The 16120-nt window shown below is 39.0% G+C and overlaps 1 protein-coding gene across 1 annotated transcript in view; it reads right to left on the reverse strand.

Moving 5' to 3' along the window:
- DNAH5 (dynein axonemal heavy chain 5) overlaps positions 1-16120 on the reverse strand; it is a 328461-nt gene that overhangs the window by 18542 nt on the left and 293799 nt on the right. Inside the window, exons 71-76 of the mRNA XM_063664667.1 lie at positions 14072-14317; positions 11956-12175; positions 10388-10593; positions 9558-9761; positions 7467-7682; positions 1561-1773 (exon numbers count right to left, since the gene is read on the reverse strand). Of these exons, the coding sequence (XP_063520737.1) occupies positions 1561-1773; positions 7467-7682; positions 9558-9761; positions 10388-10593; positions 11956-12175; positions 14072-14317 (1305 nt within the window). The remainder of the gene's footprint in view (positions 1-1560; positions 1774-7466; positions 7683-9557; positions 9762-10387; positions 10594-11955; positions 12176-14071; positions 14318-16120) is intronic.

The following is a 16120-nucleotide window of genomic DNA, read 5'->3' on the forward strand; positions in this document are numbered from 1 at the left end:
TCTAACTGGTGTGAGATGGTATCTCATTGTGGTTTTGATTTGCATTTCTCTGATGGCCAGTGATGGTGAGCATTTTTTCATGTGTTTTTTGGCTGCATAAATGTCTTCTTTTGAGAAGTGTCTGTTCATGTCCTTCACCCACTTTTTGATGGGGTTGTTTTTTTCTTGTAAATTTGTTGGAGTTCATTGTAGATTCTGGATATTAGCCCTTCGTCAGATGAGTAGGTTGCAAAAATTTTCTCCCATTTTGTAGGTTGCCTGTTCACTCTGATGGTAGTTTCTTTTGCTGTGCAGAAGCTCTTTAGTTTAATTAGATCCCATTTGTCAATTTTGGCTTTTGTTGCCATTGCTTTTGGTGTTTTCGACATGAAGTCCTTGCCCATGCCTATGTCCTGAATGGTAATGCCTAGGTTTTCTTCTAGAGTTTTTATGGTTTTAGGTCTAACGTTTAAGTCTTTAATCCATCTTGAATTATACACCAATAACAGACAAACAGAGAGCCAAATCATGAGTGAACTCCCATTCACAATTGCTTCAAAGAGAATAAAATACCTAGGAATCCAACTTACAGGGATGTGAAGGACCTCTTCAACGAGAACTACAAACCACTGCTCAAGGAAATAAAAGAGGATACAAACAAATGGAAGAACATTCCATGCTCATGGGTAGGAAGAATCAATATTGTGAAAATGGCCATACTGCCCAAGGTAATTTACAGATTCAATGCCATCCCCATCAAGCTACCGATGACTTTCTTCACAGAATTGGAAAAAACTACTTTAAAGTTCATATGGAACCAAAAAAGAGCCCGCATCGCCAAGTCAATCCTAAGCCAAAAGAACAAAGCTGGAGGCATCACACTACCTGACTTCAAACTATACTACAAGGCTATAGTAACCAAAACAGCATGGTACTGGTACCAAAACAGAGATATAGATCAATGGAACAGAACAGAGCCGTCAGAAATAACGCCACATATCTACAACTATCTGATCTTTGACAAAGCTGAGAAAAACAAGAAATGGGGAAAGGATTCCCTATTTAATAAATGGTGCTGGGAAAACTGGCTAGCCATATGGAGAAAGCTGAAACTGGATCCCTTCCTTACACCTTATACGAAACTCTTTTTTTTTTTCTTTTGGCGTGACTTTTGATGTTAGGGTGAGGCATGTTTCCTTCTATGAAACCAACATCATGGGCTTTGGAGTCCAGGAGCTTGGGTTTAAATTCTGATTCTTGGAATACTTAGATCTGTAATCTGAGAAAAGACTTAGCCTGTCCCAACCTTAAGTTTCTCATCTGTAAAATAAGAGCAGTAAAATACAAAATTTAAGTAAAATAACGCATTTAAATGTCCTAGCAGAGAACCTGATTCATGGGATTTGCTAAAAAAAAACTTCCTTCCCTACCTATGGTCTAAAAATACAGGGCTATAAGGGGCTTAGTCCTTATGCAAAAGAATCATGTTGACTAAATTATCCTTTCATGCTTTCCACTTGCCAATTACAACTCTTCATAATAGTAGGTGAACAGGCAGAATAACAGCAGGCTTATACATACTTTTTTCCACCAAGCAGGGATTCTAGCATCAAACATGCAATCCAATGCATCTCGCAGATTTTCGCTCATGATGATGGTGCCATCAATAGCAAGTTTCAGCTCAGTGAGGGTGCTGCGGACAAGGCTGAGTACCCTTTGCATTCTGTCTATTTCCTGCCTGAGGAAAATGTTCATAGGCTGGAACGGCCCCATCTTCTGCAGCCTCTCTTTTACCTGCCATGGAGATATTCAAAGCACATGTTCACAATTAGCTACCAAGGATCTTATAGACCTGGTTCCCTGGGGCCTCTGAACAGGCCCAAATTCTTACTATTCCATAAATAATAAGCTTCTATTTTATTGCATGGCAAAAAAATAAAAAGAAAGAAAAGAAAACAGAAAAAAGTATCTGTTAGATGACCAGCCCGAATTTTCATGCCATGTGGGAAAGAACAGGCAGCCATTAATTCACAGAAGAATGTAAAATGCATGACCACAACCATGCAGTCTTCCAAATAGCAAATGCACTTATCAAGAAACTCCCTTTCTGCCAATCTGAGCTCTTTCAAACCCACATGTGGACACACACAAGCAAACATGTACACACACACAACCATTCTGCTGGCTATTTCAAAAAACTAGAATTCTCTTTTAAGAGCTTTCTGTTTTTTCCATCAAAGCATCCATCCATCCCCCCATCCATTCATTATCATCCTACAAGTATTTATCGAGAGTCTTCTATGTATCAGATATTGTGCTAGGCTGAGTTGCTATAACCTAAGGTAGCACTGACAAATTCAGCAAAAGGATGGAGACTCTTCTAACTCCTGCTACTTACCATGTTTATTTATGTAGTTATCATTCTATTTTTAGACATTTTTATCACTTCCTAACTATTTCAACCCGTTAGACATGAATGACGCCTTGCCTGACCCTATAATGAAGAGTGCTTATGAAAGCTGAAAACAGTATTGATTTTTCTCCAAGCAAGTGATCAGAGGTTATTCCAGGGACATTATCCCCTTGACTAAAGGTCCTTAAGTTCAGTCTGTAGTATTAGCAGCCAAAATTGCCTGCTTAGTAGAAAACAGTGGGGTACAAAAGATACAAAATGCTACAGGATTCCTCTTGAAAATGAGGTACAAAAGGGAAAAATACAAAGAAATAGGGTGGCTCTGTGTTAGAAGCACCAAATGATTGTCCAGGTCATCTCTTAAAACTATATGGAAAATCAGCTACCCCTTGGAGTTGGTTTAATCAAAGATTTTTATTTTTTTATTTTGTAAATTTTTAAAAATTTTTTTCGAGAGCATATGTAATTGAATTGTTTGTAACTCAAAGGATAATTGAAGATTTAAAAAAATACTATCAGGGTAACTCCACAATACTCATTAAGATGTTAAAAAAAAGAAAACAGTTGGGGGACAGAGGCAAGACTAGACTGCAGCTCTGACTTGGATGGACAGAGCAGTGTTCAGAGGCTTACATTGTGAACATTAGCTCCGGATCGACTCCAAGAACAAAGCAGCAATCCCAAGAAGACCCACAGACTCTGTGAAGGAGGTGGACTGCTCCTGCAGGACCCAGGAGACACCCCAAATACTGTGAGTGCCCCAAGTGCAGAAGTGGGAAAGGGAGCACCTCCTCTCCTGAACACACACCCCCACTGAAGAAACTGAAGCAGCCACAGCAAGACAAGCCCAAGGAGAGGCTGAGCTCAGACACACCTAGCCTTGCCCCCACCTGGTGGTCCTTCCCTACCCACCCTGGTAGCAGAAGACAAAGGGCATATAATCTTGGGAGTTCTAGGGCCCCGCCTATTGCTGGTTTCTCTTCATACTACCACAGTTGATGCTCTCTGGAAAGCGCCACCTCCTGACAGGAGGTCAACCAGCACAAAAACAGAGCATTAAACCACCAAAGCTAAGAACCCTCAAGGAGGAGTCCATTGCACGCCACCGCCAACTCCGCCAGAACAAATGCTGCTATCCGCAGCTGCGAGACCCACAGACAAGGTTCACATCACAAGACTCTGTGCAGACAACCCCCAGTACCAGCCCAGAGCCAGGTAGACTTGCTGGGTGGCTAGACCCGGAAGAGAGACAACAATCACTGCAGCTCGGCTCACAGGAGGCCACATCCATAGGAAAAGGGGGAGACTACTACATCAAGGGAATACCCTGTGGGACAAAAGAATCTGAACAACAGCCTTAATCCTAAGACCTTCTCTCTGACAGAGTCTACTCAAATGAGAAGGAACCAGAAAACCAACACTGGTAATATGACAAAAATTAACATTCTAATGTCACGCCTCAAGGAACTAGAGAAACAAGAAGAAACCAAACTCAAACACAGCAGAAGAAAGGAAATAACCAAGATCAGAGCAGAACTAAATGAAATTGAAACAAAACAAAGCAATACAAAAGGCAAATGAAACAAAAAAACTGGTTCTTTGAAAAGATAAATAAAATTGATAGACCATTAGCAAGATTCACCAAGAAAAGAAGAGAGAAAATCCAAATAACCTCACTAAGAAACAAAACAGGTGATATTACAACTGACACCACTGAAATACAAAAGGTCATTCAAGGCTATTATGAACACCTTTACACACATAAACCAGAACACCTAGAAGAGATGGGTAAATTCCTGGAAAAATACAGCCCTCCTAGCTTTTATCAGGAAGAATTAGATAACCCTGAACAGATCAATAACAGGCAGTGATGTTGAAACGGTAATTTAAAAATTACCAACATAAAAAAATCCAAGACCAGAAGGATTCACAGCAGAATTCTACTAGACATTCAAAGAAGAATTGGTACCAATCCTTTTGACACTATTCTACAAGATAGAGAAAGAAGAAACCCTCCTTAATTCATTCTATGAAGCCAGCATCACCCTAATACCAAAAGCAGGAAAGGACATACACAAAAATGAAAACTACAGACTGATATCCTTGATGAACATAGACGCTAAAATCCTTAACAAAATACTAGTTAACTGAATCCAACAACATATCAAAAAGAAAATCCAGCATGATCAAGTGGCTTTCACACCAGGGATGCAGGGATGGTTTAACATATGCAAGTCAATAAATGTGATACACCACATAAATAGAATTAAAAACAAAAGTCACATGATCATCCCAATAGATGCAGAAAAAGCATTCGACAAAATCCAGCATCGCTCTATGATTAAAAGTCTCAACAAAATCGGCATACAAGGGACAAACCTCAATGTAATAAAAGCCATCTATGACAAACCCACAACCAACATAATACTGAACGGGGAAAAGTTAAAAGCATTCCCTCTGAGAACCAGAACAAGACAAGGACGCCCACTCTCACCACTCCTCTTCAACATAGCCCTGGAAGTCCTAGCCAGAGCAATCAGTCAAGAAATAAATAAAGAGCATCCAAATCAGTAAAGAGGAAGTCAAACTGTCACTGCTTGCTGACGATATGATCGTTTACCTTGAAAACCCTAAAGACTCCTCCAGAAAGCTCTTGGAACTGATAAAAGAAATCAGCAAAGTTTCTAGACACAAGATTAATGTACACAAATCAGTAGCTCTTCTACAGTGACCAAGTGGAGAATCAAATCAAGAACACAACCCCTTTTACAATAGCTGCAAAAAAACAAAATACTTAGGAATATATGTAACAAAGAAGTCAAAAGACCTCTACAAGGAAAACTACAAAACACTGCTGAAAGAAATCACAGACAACACAAACAAACGGAAATACATTTCATGCTCATGGATGGGTAGAATCAATATTGTGAAAATGACCATACTGCCAAAAGCAATCTACAAATTCAATGCAACCCCCATCAAAATACCACCATCATTCTTCAAAGAACGAGAAACAACAATTCTAAAATTCATATGTAACCAAAAAAGAGCCTGCCTAGCCAAAGCAAAACTACAAAGAACAAATCAGGAGGCATCATACAACATGGTACTGGTATAAAAATAGGCACATAGACCAACTGAATAGAACAGAGAACCCAGAAATAAACCCAAATACTTAAGCCAACTGGTCTTCGACAAAGCAAACAAAAACCTAAAGTGGGGAAAGGACACGCTTTTCAAAAAATGGTGATGGGATAATCGGCTAGCCACATGTATAAGAATAAAACTGGACCCTCATCTCTCACCTTATACAAAAATCAACCCAAGATGGATTAAGGACTTAAATCTAAGACCTGAAACTACAAAAATTCTAGACAATAACATTGGAAAAACCCTTCTAGACATCAGCTTAGGCAAGGATTTCATGACCAAGAACTCAAAAGCAAATGCGATAACAACAAAGATATATAGTTGGGACCTAATTAAACTAAAGAGCTTTTGCATGGCAAAAGGAACAGTCAGCAGAGTGAACAAACAACCCACAGAGTGGGAGAAAAATCTTCACAATCTATATGTCTGACAAAGAACTAATATCCAGAATCACAACGAACTCAAACAAATCAGTAAGAAAAAAACAAACAATCCCATCCAAAAGTGGGCAAAGGATATGAATAGGCAATTCTCAAAAGAAGATATACAAGTGGCCAATGAGCATATGAAAAAAATGCTCAGCATCACTAATGATCAGGGAAATGCAAATCAAAACTACAATGCAATAACACCTTACTCCTGCAAGAATGGTCATAATCAAAAAATCAAAAAACAGTAGTTGTTGGCATGGACGCAGTGATCAAGGAACACTTCCACACTGCTGGTGGGAATGTAAACTAGTACAGCCACTATGGAAAACAGTGTGAAGATTCCTTTAAAAAGTAGAACTACCATTTGATCCAGCAATCCCACTACTGGGTATCTATCCAGAAGAAAAGAAGTCATTCTACAAAAAAGATACTTGCACATGCATGTTTACAGCAGCACAATTCACAACTGCAAAATCGTGGAACCAACCCATCAATTAACGAATGTATAAAGAAACTGTGGTATATATATATATATATATATACACACACCAACATATATATATATGTATGTATGTATGATGGAATACTACTCAGCCATAAAAAGGAATGAATTAACAGCATTTGCAGCGATCTGGATGAGATTGAAGACTATTATCCTAAGTGAAGTAACTCAGGAATGGAAAACCAAACATCATATGTTCTCACTGATATGTCGGAGCTAAGCTATGAGGACGCAAAGGCATAAGGACGATACAATGGACTTTGGGGACTTGGGGATAAGAGTGTGAGGGGGGTGAGGAATAAAAGATTACAAATATAGTGCACTGCATACTGCTTAGGTGATGGGTGCACCAATATCTCACAAATCACCACTAAAGAACTTACTCATGTAACCAAATACCACCTGTACCCCAACAACTCATGAAAAAAACTTTTTTAAATTAATTCAATTTAAAAAGATGTCAAAAAATTAACTTTCATCATCATAAATTTGCTTAGAAACTACTTACATACTAAAAAATATCAATTTTCAAAACTAATGAGATGAAGAAGCTGCAGAGGTAATGATATAAATGTAGACTCTCTGAAATAAAGAAGGTCTGAATTTTAAGGTGTGCATTAAACTACATAAAATGTATTTTTTAAATAATCAGGTGTTTTAATAATACTTCGCTTTATTTTGAACAAATGGCAATGTAAAGTACCTCAGGGAAGGTTCAGAAAAGCAGTTCTAATCCATCAGTACACACTTGTAAATCAATCGTAAGTATTAACATTCTCAACAAGTTTCCTTATGGTTTATATATTGAAAAGATTACATTACATTCATGGATGCAAAAACTTCTTTTTCTGGTTCTTTAAGAAGCTGGTTTTTAAAAGAATGTTTTTTATTTTCAGGAAAATTACTTTTTGCCCTCCTTTCTTCTTCCTCACTCTCCCAACCGAAGATATGCAACCCCAGCTGACATTTTGTCAGGATTTCATCAACTCACTTCAAAGGGGACATAGTCTGGGGGCAGCTTCTCCAGCATATCATCAGCCAGCCGGGCCACCACCGCCTCCCGGGTCTCATCCCCTCCACCAGAGCTGTCCTTGGGTTGGATGCCTAGGATGGTGTCCAGCACTTCCTTGGCCAGCTTGCTCTGGTAGGTGATGTCAGCATTGGGGTGCAGCCCAAACACCTCAGGGCTGTCGTAGGCAGGCAAACTCTGAACAACAAACACCCTAGATAAGCACAGACTGCCAACATAAGCACCGTCTAAATTACACTATTTTAGGAAACAAAAATGCTTTTATGAGGATATGCATTTACTTAAGTCTTATTGGTGTCAAGCTACAAACCTCAATAATTTCTCCAGAAAAGAATAAAAAGTTTCCTTTAAAAAAAACAATTAACATTGAGAAACAGACAGTAGGCTCATGGCTCTTTACAGTCTGCACCTCAAACAAAATTTAATCAAGAGAGACTGTCTTGTTATACAATATGTGAGATAGAAAGGGAGCTGTGGATTGGTGTTTTGCTTTCTGACAGTCTAACAGACTTCAAACCAGTTGTCCAAATCAATGTTGTATAACTAATGGTTATTATGTTTAGAAGATACCAGGAAATGACAGCTTTAGTAATCGTGGTCCAAATAAAGGCAGCACGTGGGAGTCGTACCCTCCCAGGGAAAAAGACAGAGACTAGGAAAAGAGAGAAACTGAGAAAGCAACAGAGTCAGAGAGAAAAACAGAGACAGCGATGGTGTGGGACACAGGCAGAAGCAGGAGAAGCAGGCAAAAAGATCCCCCAGCCGTTTGAAAAAAAGGAAAATTTACGGACAATTTGACACATATTTCTATGTATGAATCTTATCCTTAATTATTTAATATGAGTCATACTCATATTTCCCTCCCTTCTTCTCCCTCATTTTATTCCCTCTTGCATGATGTCTTCTTATGAGCTACCTCAAATGCACTGTGAGATGGGGTGTATATAAAAATATATGTACAGGCACCCCTAAATGTATACCTTCATGGCCATTTTTCTTATTCAGTGCTGATGATTTAAAGATACATGCAGTACAGTAAGACAAATATATTTGCTGATTTGAATTAATGAAAGTGCAGAGGTGGTAATATATGATAAACTCATTACATTTATATATCAAAACAACATGATAAATTTAGCCCTCTGGGGCTGTTATGTTTTAGTTTGTTTACTCTGAGATAAATCTTAGATAGAGACCAAAAAGACTGCTAAATAACGATATAATGAATTTTAGGTATAGAGAGACGCAGTCACCTTGAAAATCAGAATTTTTTCCCCACCTATTCCCAAACTGCCTGTAGAAATCTACCTATTCCTTCTTATGTCAGTGCTTCTCAACAAGGGACAATTTTGCCCCCCAGAGGACATTTGGTAATTTCAGGAGACATTTCTGGTTCTTACAATTGGGTATGGGGTTATTATTGGCATCCCATGGATAGAGGCCAGGGATGCTGCTAAACAGCCACGGATGCTGCTAAACAGCACAGGCCAGCCCCCCACAACAGAGAATGATCCAACCCTGAATATCAATAGTGCCAAGGTTGAGAAACCCTGTCTTAGAGGAAACTCTTACACAAAGCAGCTTCCTGGACATATCCATAGGCTGTTCATTAGGCCAGGGTTAAGGAACAGATGTCATGGGATTTGTCAAATGGATTAGAAAACAGAACAAATTGGGTCTAGAAGCTGCCTTTGCCCTACTGCTGGTGGCAGCCGAAGTTTCACAGACAGAGAACTCCAGGTGATTTGTGTAGGTCTCCTAGTTCTAAATCTGCCTAATCTATCATCTTCCTCAAAGAAAATTCCTCCCTGGGGCATTAAAAAAGAGGGGGGATGGAAACACGATTCACACAAAACACACACTCAGAACAAACATAAACATTTTAATCATCCATTGAGTATAAAAATATGAAGAAATCCTTCACAGCAAAAGCATTAGTATATATCACCATTAAAATGTATTGTAAAAGCAATATAGACAGTGCGATTAATACCCAAAACTCAAATGGCTACAGATATTTGCTCTATGCATAAAATTCTGAAGTTGACAAACCTGGATATACTGAAGATAGTCATCCACTGTGCTGCATTTTGGAATATTGTATCCTTGGCAAAAACTGAAATCTGGTCCAAACATATTTTCACTGAACCAAACCTTAGCAAATGTGTTCAACAATCTCTTATCATAGTCGTCAGTGACTCTACCTCCATATTGAATCTCTCCTATCATGTAGCGGATGGTGGTCCAGGAGACGCCCTGGGAAAATTTATAGAATAATTATGTAGAACTGACTACCGTTGCATTATTATTTCCCTGCCAAGTCACACCCATGTATTCACTGTCAACATCATTCAGTCAGTCATTCTTCATCAGTACTGCAAAGCGAAAGTGAAGAAAGAAAAGTAAAAAGGTAAAGAAGAGTAGTTACTCAATGCTCATGTCCATGATTTGAAATAGACTTCCTTGATGCATTCATATGTTTTCATACTTCAATATAAATAGAAAATAGTGTTTGCTTTTTGAGGGTATTGAGGCAGTTCTTCAGAAAGCACACACTTCAAACTGATCTGGACTGCCATTTTCATTTTCTAGGATTTTGAAGAACAAGCCTCCCCCGCCCCACACCCCCTGAGAACAGGACCCTTGAGGCTATCTTCTTTGGAATGTCAACTCGCTTTTGAGAAATAAAATAATAATCAAAATTTGACCAATTTTTCCTGAAATCAAGAGGCAAGTGTGACCCAAATTGCTATGACTTAAAGATGACTTTGCAAGCACAGCAAATTCTCTTAGATAATTTACCCCAAAGCTAGGAGGTCCCGTGAGCTTGATGGCCCAAGCCCACAGCCACCAGGGGCACAAGGCAGCATGCACAGCAGTACCTTTTTGACATCCATGTCATCCAAGTGGTTTTGGATGAACTGCACAGTGGCATTAAAGTCCGCTTGGTTAAATTCGTAGGGGATATTCCACCCCAGGGCACCGAACTTGCGCCTCTCCTGGACAGTGGAGTGCAGGAAAGCCACTGCGTACAGCATGGGCTTCCACTGGGACCCAGAGCTCACGTCCAGCAGGTCTTGGCTCACACCTGTTGTGGTCAGTTGAGTGAAAAATTTATCATCTCTCAAATGTCTTTATTTTCTACTACTTTTATAAGTAATCATTTTTGTAAATCCCTGATATTAAAATTCACTTACTTTGGATTATTTTTATGACACTCATGTGATAATAATAATTTAACTTTTGGGTGTCCAGAGGCCATTTCTCTCTGAAAAATCTTCAAAGAGACTTTGGGGGGGGGAGGAGCTTGCTAACATGGGTCAAGTTCCTGCCAGTCTAACAAGATCATGTGGGGGTAAAATCAAGATGGAAGGGTAATGACAGTTAAATAAATTCTGCCACTATTACTATAACTACTACTCTATTATTATTACTGTTGTTTTGAGCATATACTTAGGGCATATACTTTTAACTAATTTTATATTAATTAAGATGGTGTATATAGAAGCCCTTTGCACCTGAGTACATGCTCCAATTAATAATGATTGATACATATGCATATACTATATTGTATATATAATTAGACTTATTTATTTACTTTTTACCGCCATTATCCTTCCACCTCTCTTTTATCCCCACATTATCTTATAGATTGGCAGGAATTTCAGTCTTGTTAGCAACTCCCCAAAAGTCTCTTTGCAGTTTTTCCAGATTGAAATACAATAATTATATTTATTATGGTTATCAAATACATGATTTTAGTTACAACTTATTTCAATTCTCCTGGAGAGATTCTCTTGTCCCTATTTTATATATGAGAAAATTGAAACTCAGATTGAATGACTCACACCCAAGAGAACAAAGTAATTGTCAACAGCAAGGGCCAGAATCAGGATTTCTGACTGAAAGTTCCATGTTCTTTTCATGACCGCAAGCCCCATACATAAAGCTATGAAGCAGAGGAAGCAATGGCCAAGAGAGCGACCTCAGCCCCAGTCATGATGGGGGCATTTGGGCCTGAGTTTGCTGCCACTGGATTTTTAACTTAGCTACCTTCTGACATATGGCCCTAATGAAAGGCAGGCAGGCATGACTTTAATTCAGACTCTCCTCTTGGAAGAGACTACTGTACTACTTTAAGTATGGAGCCTAAAGACCATAAATGACAAAATTGTTCATTTTTGATATTAATTATGTCTAGCTGGAGAACAGCATGGGCTTAAATAAGGCAGTACTGGGAAAATAGGAAACTAGAAGGTGGGAATCATGAGCTCTGATTCTTTCACACTGCCGGGACATATTCACAAAAGAGGACCACCACCTCCCCATCAGGTTAAACAGTAGTACTATTTGCTATAACTGTATCCTAGCTAATCCTTATATAATTTTTTTAGGAAAACAATTTAAGTACAGAAAACTCCTGTAGACTTGGAAGTATTTCTGGACTCACCACCATATGTTCTTTTCAGTCCTGCCCGGAGGCCCTGTGGAGGATCGTTGGCAAATTTAATGGACATCTGAAGAAGTGTAATGGGAAACTGCTTATGAACCTCGGTGGTCATCCAGAGGCGGAATGCGTCATGTACAAGCTCAGTTTCTATGATTATGTCCATCAGCTCATCCATGAAATCAAGTCCCAGATGGCAGTTCTGCAGAAGTGCCCATCCTCCCTAAGTCAACAGCAGTAAACGGAAATTAGGTGGTTTTGTGTTTCACCCAAATTCTGAATTACTACATTCTTTAGAAATTAAGTAATCAAAATTTAATAGAAAAACACTAACCATTTTAAATTAATCTAGGTCAAATCTAAGAAAACAAAAATGTTTAATTGAGATAAGCTATTTTTTTTTTTAGTCCATGCATTTGTTCCAGTATACACTAGTATGCAATTGTACCAATACTATATGGTCGCAATCATGAATATAATCAAAGTTAAACATAAAAGGACTTCCAAGTAAAGATGGCTGATTGAAAACATCCATTTAACTCAGATCCCTCCCCAAATTCCATTAAAACTACAATGAAGAAAATTTTTAAAGGCATGAACTCTTAAGGACAATGACAGAGAGAGTGAAGGCATTATCACTAACATTTAAAAGAGGTTCAAGAAAGTTGAATCCTAAGCTAGCATTTAGGGAAAGCTGAGATGCAACCTGATTTATACCACATAACTCCCCAAATTCTGCCTGCCTTAATGAAAAATGAGAAGTTGATTTTCTACAGAAGGCAAAACAGGGTCTAGATTGGAGGATACCAGCACATTGAGGGAATAGGTATCACATTGAAACCAGGTGAAAGAATGATTGCCTGCTGAATTTTGAGACCTGCTACTTCCTGCCTCCCACTAGTTCTCAGAATCCTGGCAACAGAGCATACACCCTTTAGAATGTGGAAGAACCTTCCCTGGGAATCTGACCACACTAAGAAGAGCAAGAGCCTTAGAAAATAATAAGCCATATCTTTTGCCTGAATTATACCATAAGTATAGGAAGGTCTTTGTGTAATGCAACACAGGCAAAATTGGGGGTCATGTAACAATAATTTCCTCAATATCTAATCTATAAAATATTTTTGCTAAAATCATTTACAAGATCCAGATCATAATCTTGAGGTGTTTTTCTATAACCCGTCTTAGATCACTGACTAGAGCTGCATGAGTTATCTTTCAAAAAGAAAAAAAACAAAAACAAAAAAACAAGCACTAGATCTAAAGTCTTAGCAGAGTTACACGTAAAACTGATAATTTAGAGATTTCACATTTCCCTTATACTTTCTTCAGAAATTTACAGTACTGCTGAATAAGTTATCTAAACTTTACCCTTTGAAAATTTCAATTGACACCGTCCACAATTCAAAACAAAAAGGAAATTCAATATAAAACACAGCAACTACAAAAAGACTTCAGTTTCTCTCTTTTATCCAGCATAGAAGTGAACTCTGACCTGAATTTCCTTCTTTTGTATTTTGCTTTGTTTTGGTTTTTGAGAAAGTGTCTTGTTCTGTCACCCAGGCTGGACTGCAGTGACTGCTGCCTCTACCTTCCCAGATCAAGTGATCCTCCCACCTCGGACTCCAAAGTAGATGGGACCACAGGCACAGGCTACCACGTCCAGTTAATTTTTTTTTTTGTAAAGATGGGGGCTATGTTGCCCAAGCTGGTCTTGGACTCCTGAGCTCAAGCAATCCTTAGCCTCGGCCTCCCAAAGTGCTGAGATTACAGTTGTGAGGCATCGCACCCAGGTGATCTAAACTTCTTAGGTGAGAACTCTGATGTTCCATCTTCACCCACAGAATCCCATTTCTTTGGGATTCCATTCTCTGCATTAAATGTTTTGTTTTCATCTTACTGAGTAGACCATCCACTTTGCTATCCTTGGGTAGTTGATTTATTTGCCACATTGCCTCAAAAGTTTTAATGTTAGCTTAAATTTTTAAAAAATGCTGTTTAGTAAACAGCAAGCAGCATGTAAATTTAAACTCCTAATGATTTATATTTTTCTTCTGCATTGCTATTCCATAACCTGTAATATGAACAGCATGGCACAAAAATAGACATTCAGCCTTACGTTCGCCATGGTCTGCTGCAAGAGCTTCCGAGCATGGACCTCCTGGCCCTGGCCCATGGACACATAACGGGTTTCTATTTTTAATCTCTTCCCCAAGGCAATGATGGAATCTGTGGGGTCTGAGCCCATAGACAGGAGACAGATGAGTGGCGTCCGTGGATCAGATTCCTCCCACGTCTTCTCCAAGTCTAGAATAACACCTTCGGCATATTTTTCTCCCATGGAGTCCACGACGTACTTGCGGGCCTGCCAAAAACAGTATACAAGTCAGCAAAAGTCATTCCAACTCTTTCATGTAGATAATGTAGTGTGGTTTCCAAAATTCATTTTTGTAATTATCTCAATGATGTCCACAGTAACCCTGTCAGGGAAACAGAGTAGAGACTGTTTTTTCATATTTGTTTGTTTATATCTCCATTCTATAGGTGGGAAGACTGTGTTGCTTACCCAGTACAAAATCAGACAGTCAAAAGAACCAAAGTTGTATGACTCCTGGTTTGAAACCCATTTCAATATAATGCTTGCTTCCTGCTAGACCAGAAAATAAAAATACTTGGAAACTATTGTTTAGGATGCTCTAAGGCAAATATATATGCATTTAAATAATCAAGTAAGCAACACAATACCTGGAATGTAATGGGTACTGATTAAATAGATAATTATTGAGTGACTACTTTTATGAAATATATTGGATACTTGTTGAATGAATGAATGAGTTTTTAAAGATTTAATCCATAATCTCTCTCCTCATCATTGTCGTCATTCCTTCCCATATTTGGCTCATCCCTTTACTGTTAATTTTGTTTTGAATGAAATCCATACTCGAAATATCACAGATTTTGTCAACTTTATTACAACCATAGAAAAAAATTCTGGTAACAACAAAGTCCTTTTTCAAATGAGGTAAAAGAGTTATAATTTATTTTTCAACAAATGGTATTATGAATATGACCCTTAGTCTATATTCTCTGCCTTCTAAACCATTAAATTCCCTCCAAAACATTTTTCCTCCTGTTCTGATGGTCTTCTTCCACCTTAGATGGGTAAAACCCAAGTTTCTTTCCCCAGTAGCATTGCCCACAATAATCATTTTCACATAACTTACGCGTGGGTGCAACATGACCTGTAACTCTCCCAAGGGCTAGGCAGGTGAGCCTCCCCACTCCAATTCCCAGAGAAACACAAAACAGCTTCAGATGGAGCTTCCCTTGAATCAGACAGGTTTCAGATAGACCTGGACCAAAGGGGAGCCAGAGCTGGTTCAGTCATTATCCTTGACTTTAAAATATCAGAGTTTGATTTTCAGCCAGTAATGTGGGCTCCTCCCTCATCTCTGATATCTTGCTATCCCCTATTCATCTTCAAAATGTACCCCAAGCATCTGAGCCTACAAATTGGTGCGACGTTTCCCACTTGTGTTTGCCCTCTTTGTGGGTTACAGTGAGAGAGAAGTGGCCACCACAGAGGAATCTCCTGGCTTACAATGTCCTTTGGTAGCTTGGTAAGAGAGGTAAAATGGGTGCCACATGAGTCTAGACTGTTGAACGACTGGCTTGGTCCTACTTTCTGATTCCACCTGGTGTGTGGAGACTTCTCAAACAAGCTTCATCATTCACGTAGCCAGGTAAAGAGTGTCTGAAAATTGGTCGTCATGGAATGTCCATCTTCCTCATGAGAGTGCAAAACACAAAAAGAGGAGTGTTCACATTCCCTAACTCATACCAGCTAATTCAGAAACAGCTGGATCATTTTACTGTGGATCTCTTCTCGTTCTTCTAAAGTCATAATCCTCCTCATAATGTCCATTCCCCCATACCAATGGCAGATTAAGAGGCATGCCAACTTTGTAGAATACACAGGATTTCTGCCTTGGCAACTCTTTCTAGATGGCTTTGGGTAAAGACCTCTACCTGGTTTCCCAAAGGAACAAGAAATGGTGGTCGGGCCCTCTTTGACAGGACTAGGCCACTGGCAATGAAATGATGAAACAGCACCTGGGCCCCTCACTCACAGAGAGACTCACCCCTTCTGACCTTCCTCTTTATTAGT

This window comes from Pongo pygmaeus, chromosome 4, assembly GCF_028885625.2.
Source record: "Pongo pygmaeus isolate AG05252 chromosome 4, NHGRI_mPonPyg2-v2.0_pri, whole genome shotgun sequence".
NCBI classification, from domain to species: Eukaryota; Metazoa; Chordata; class Mammalia; order Primates; family Hominidae; genus Pongo; species Pongo pygmaeus.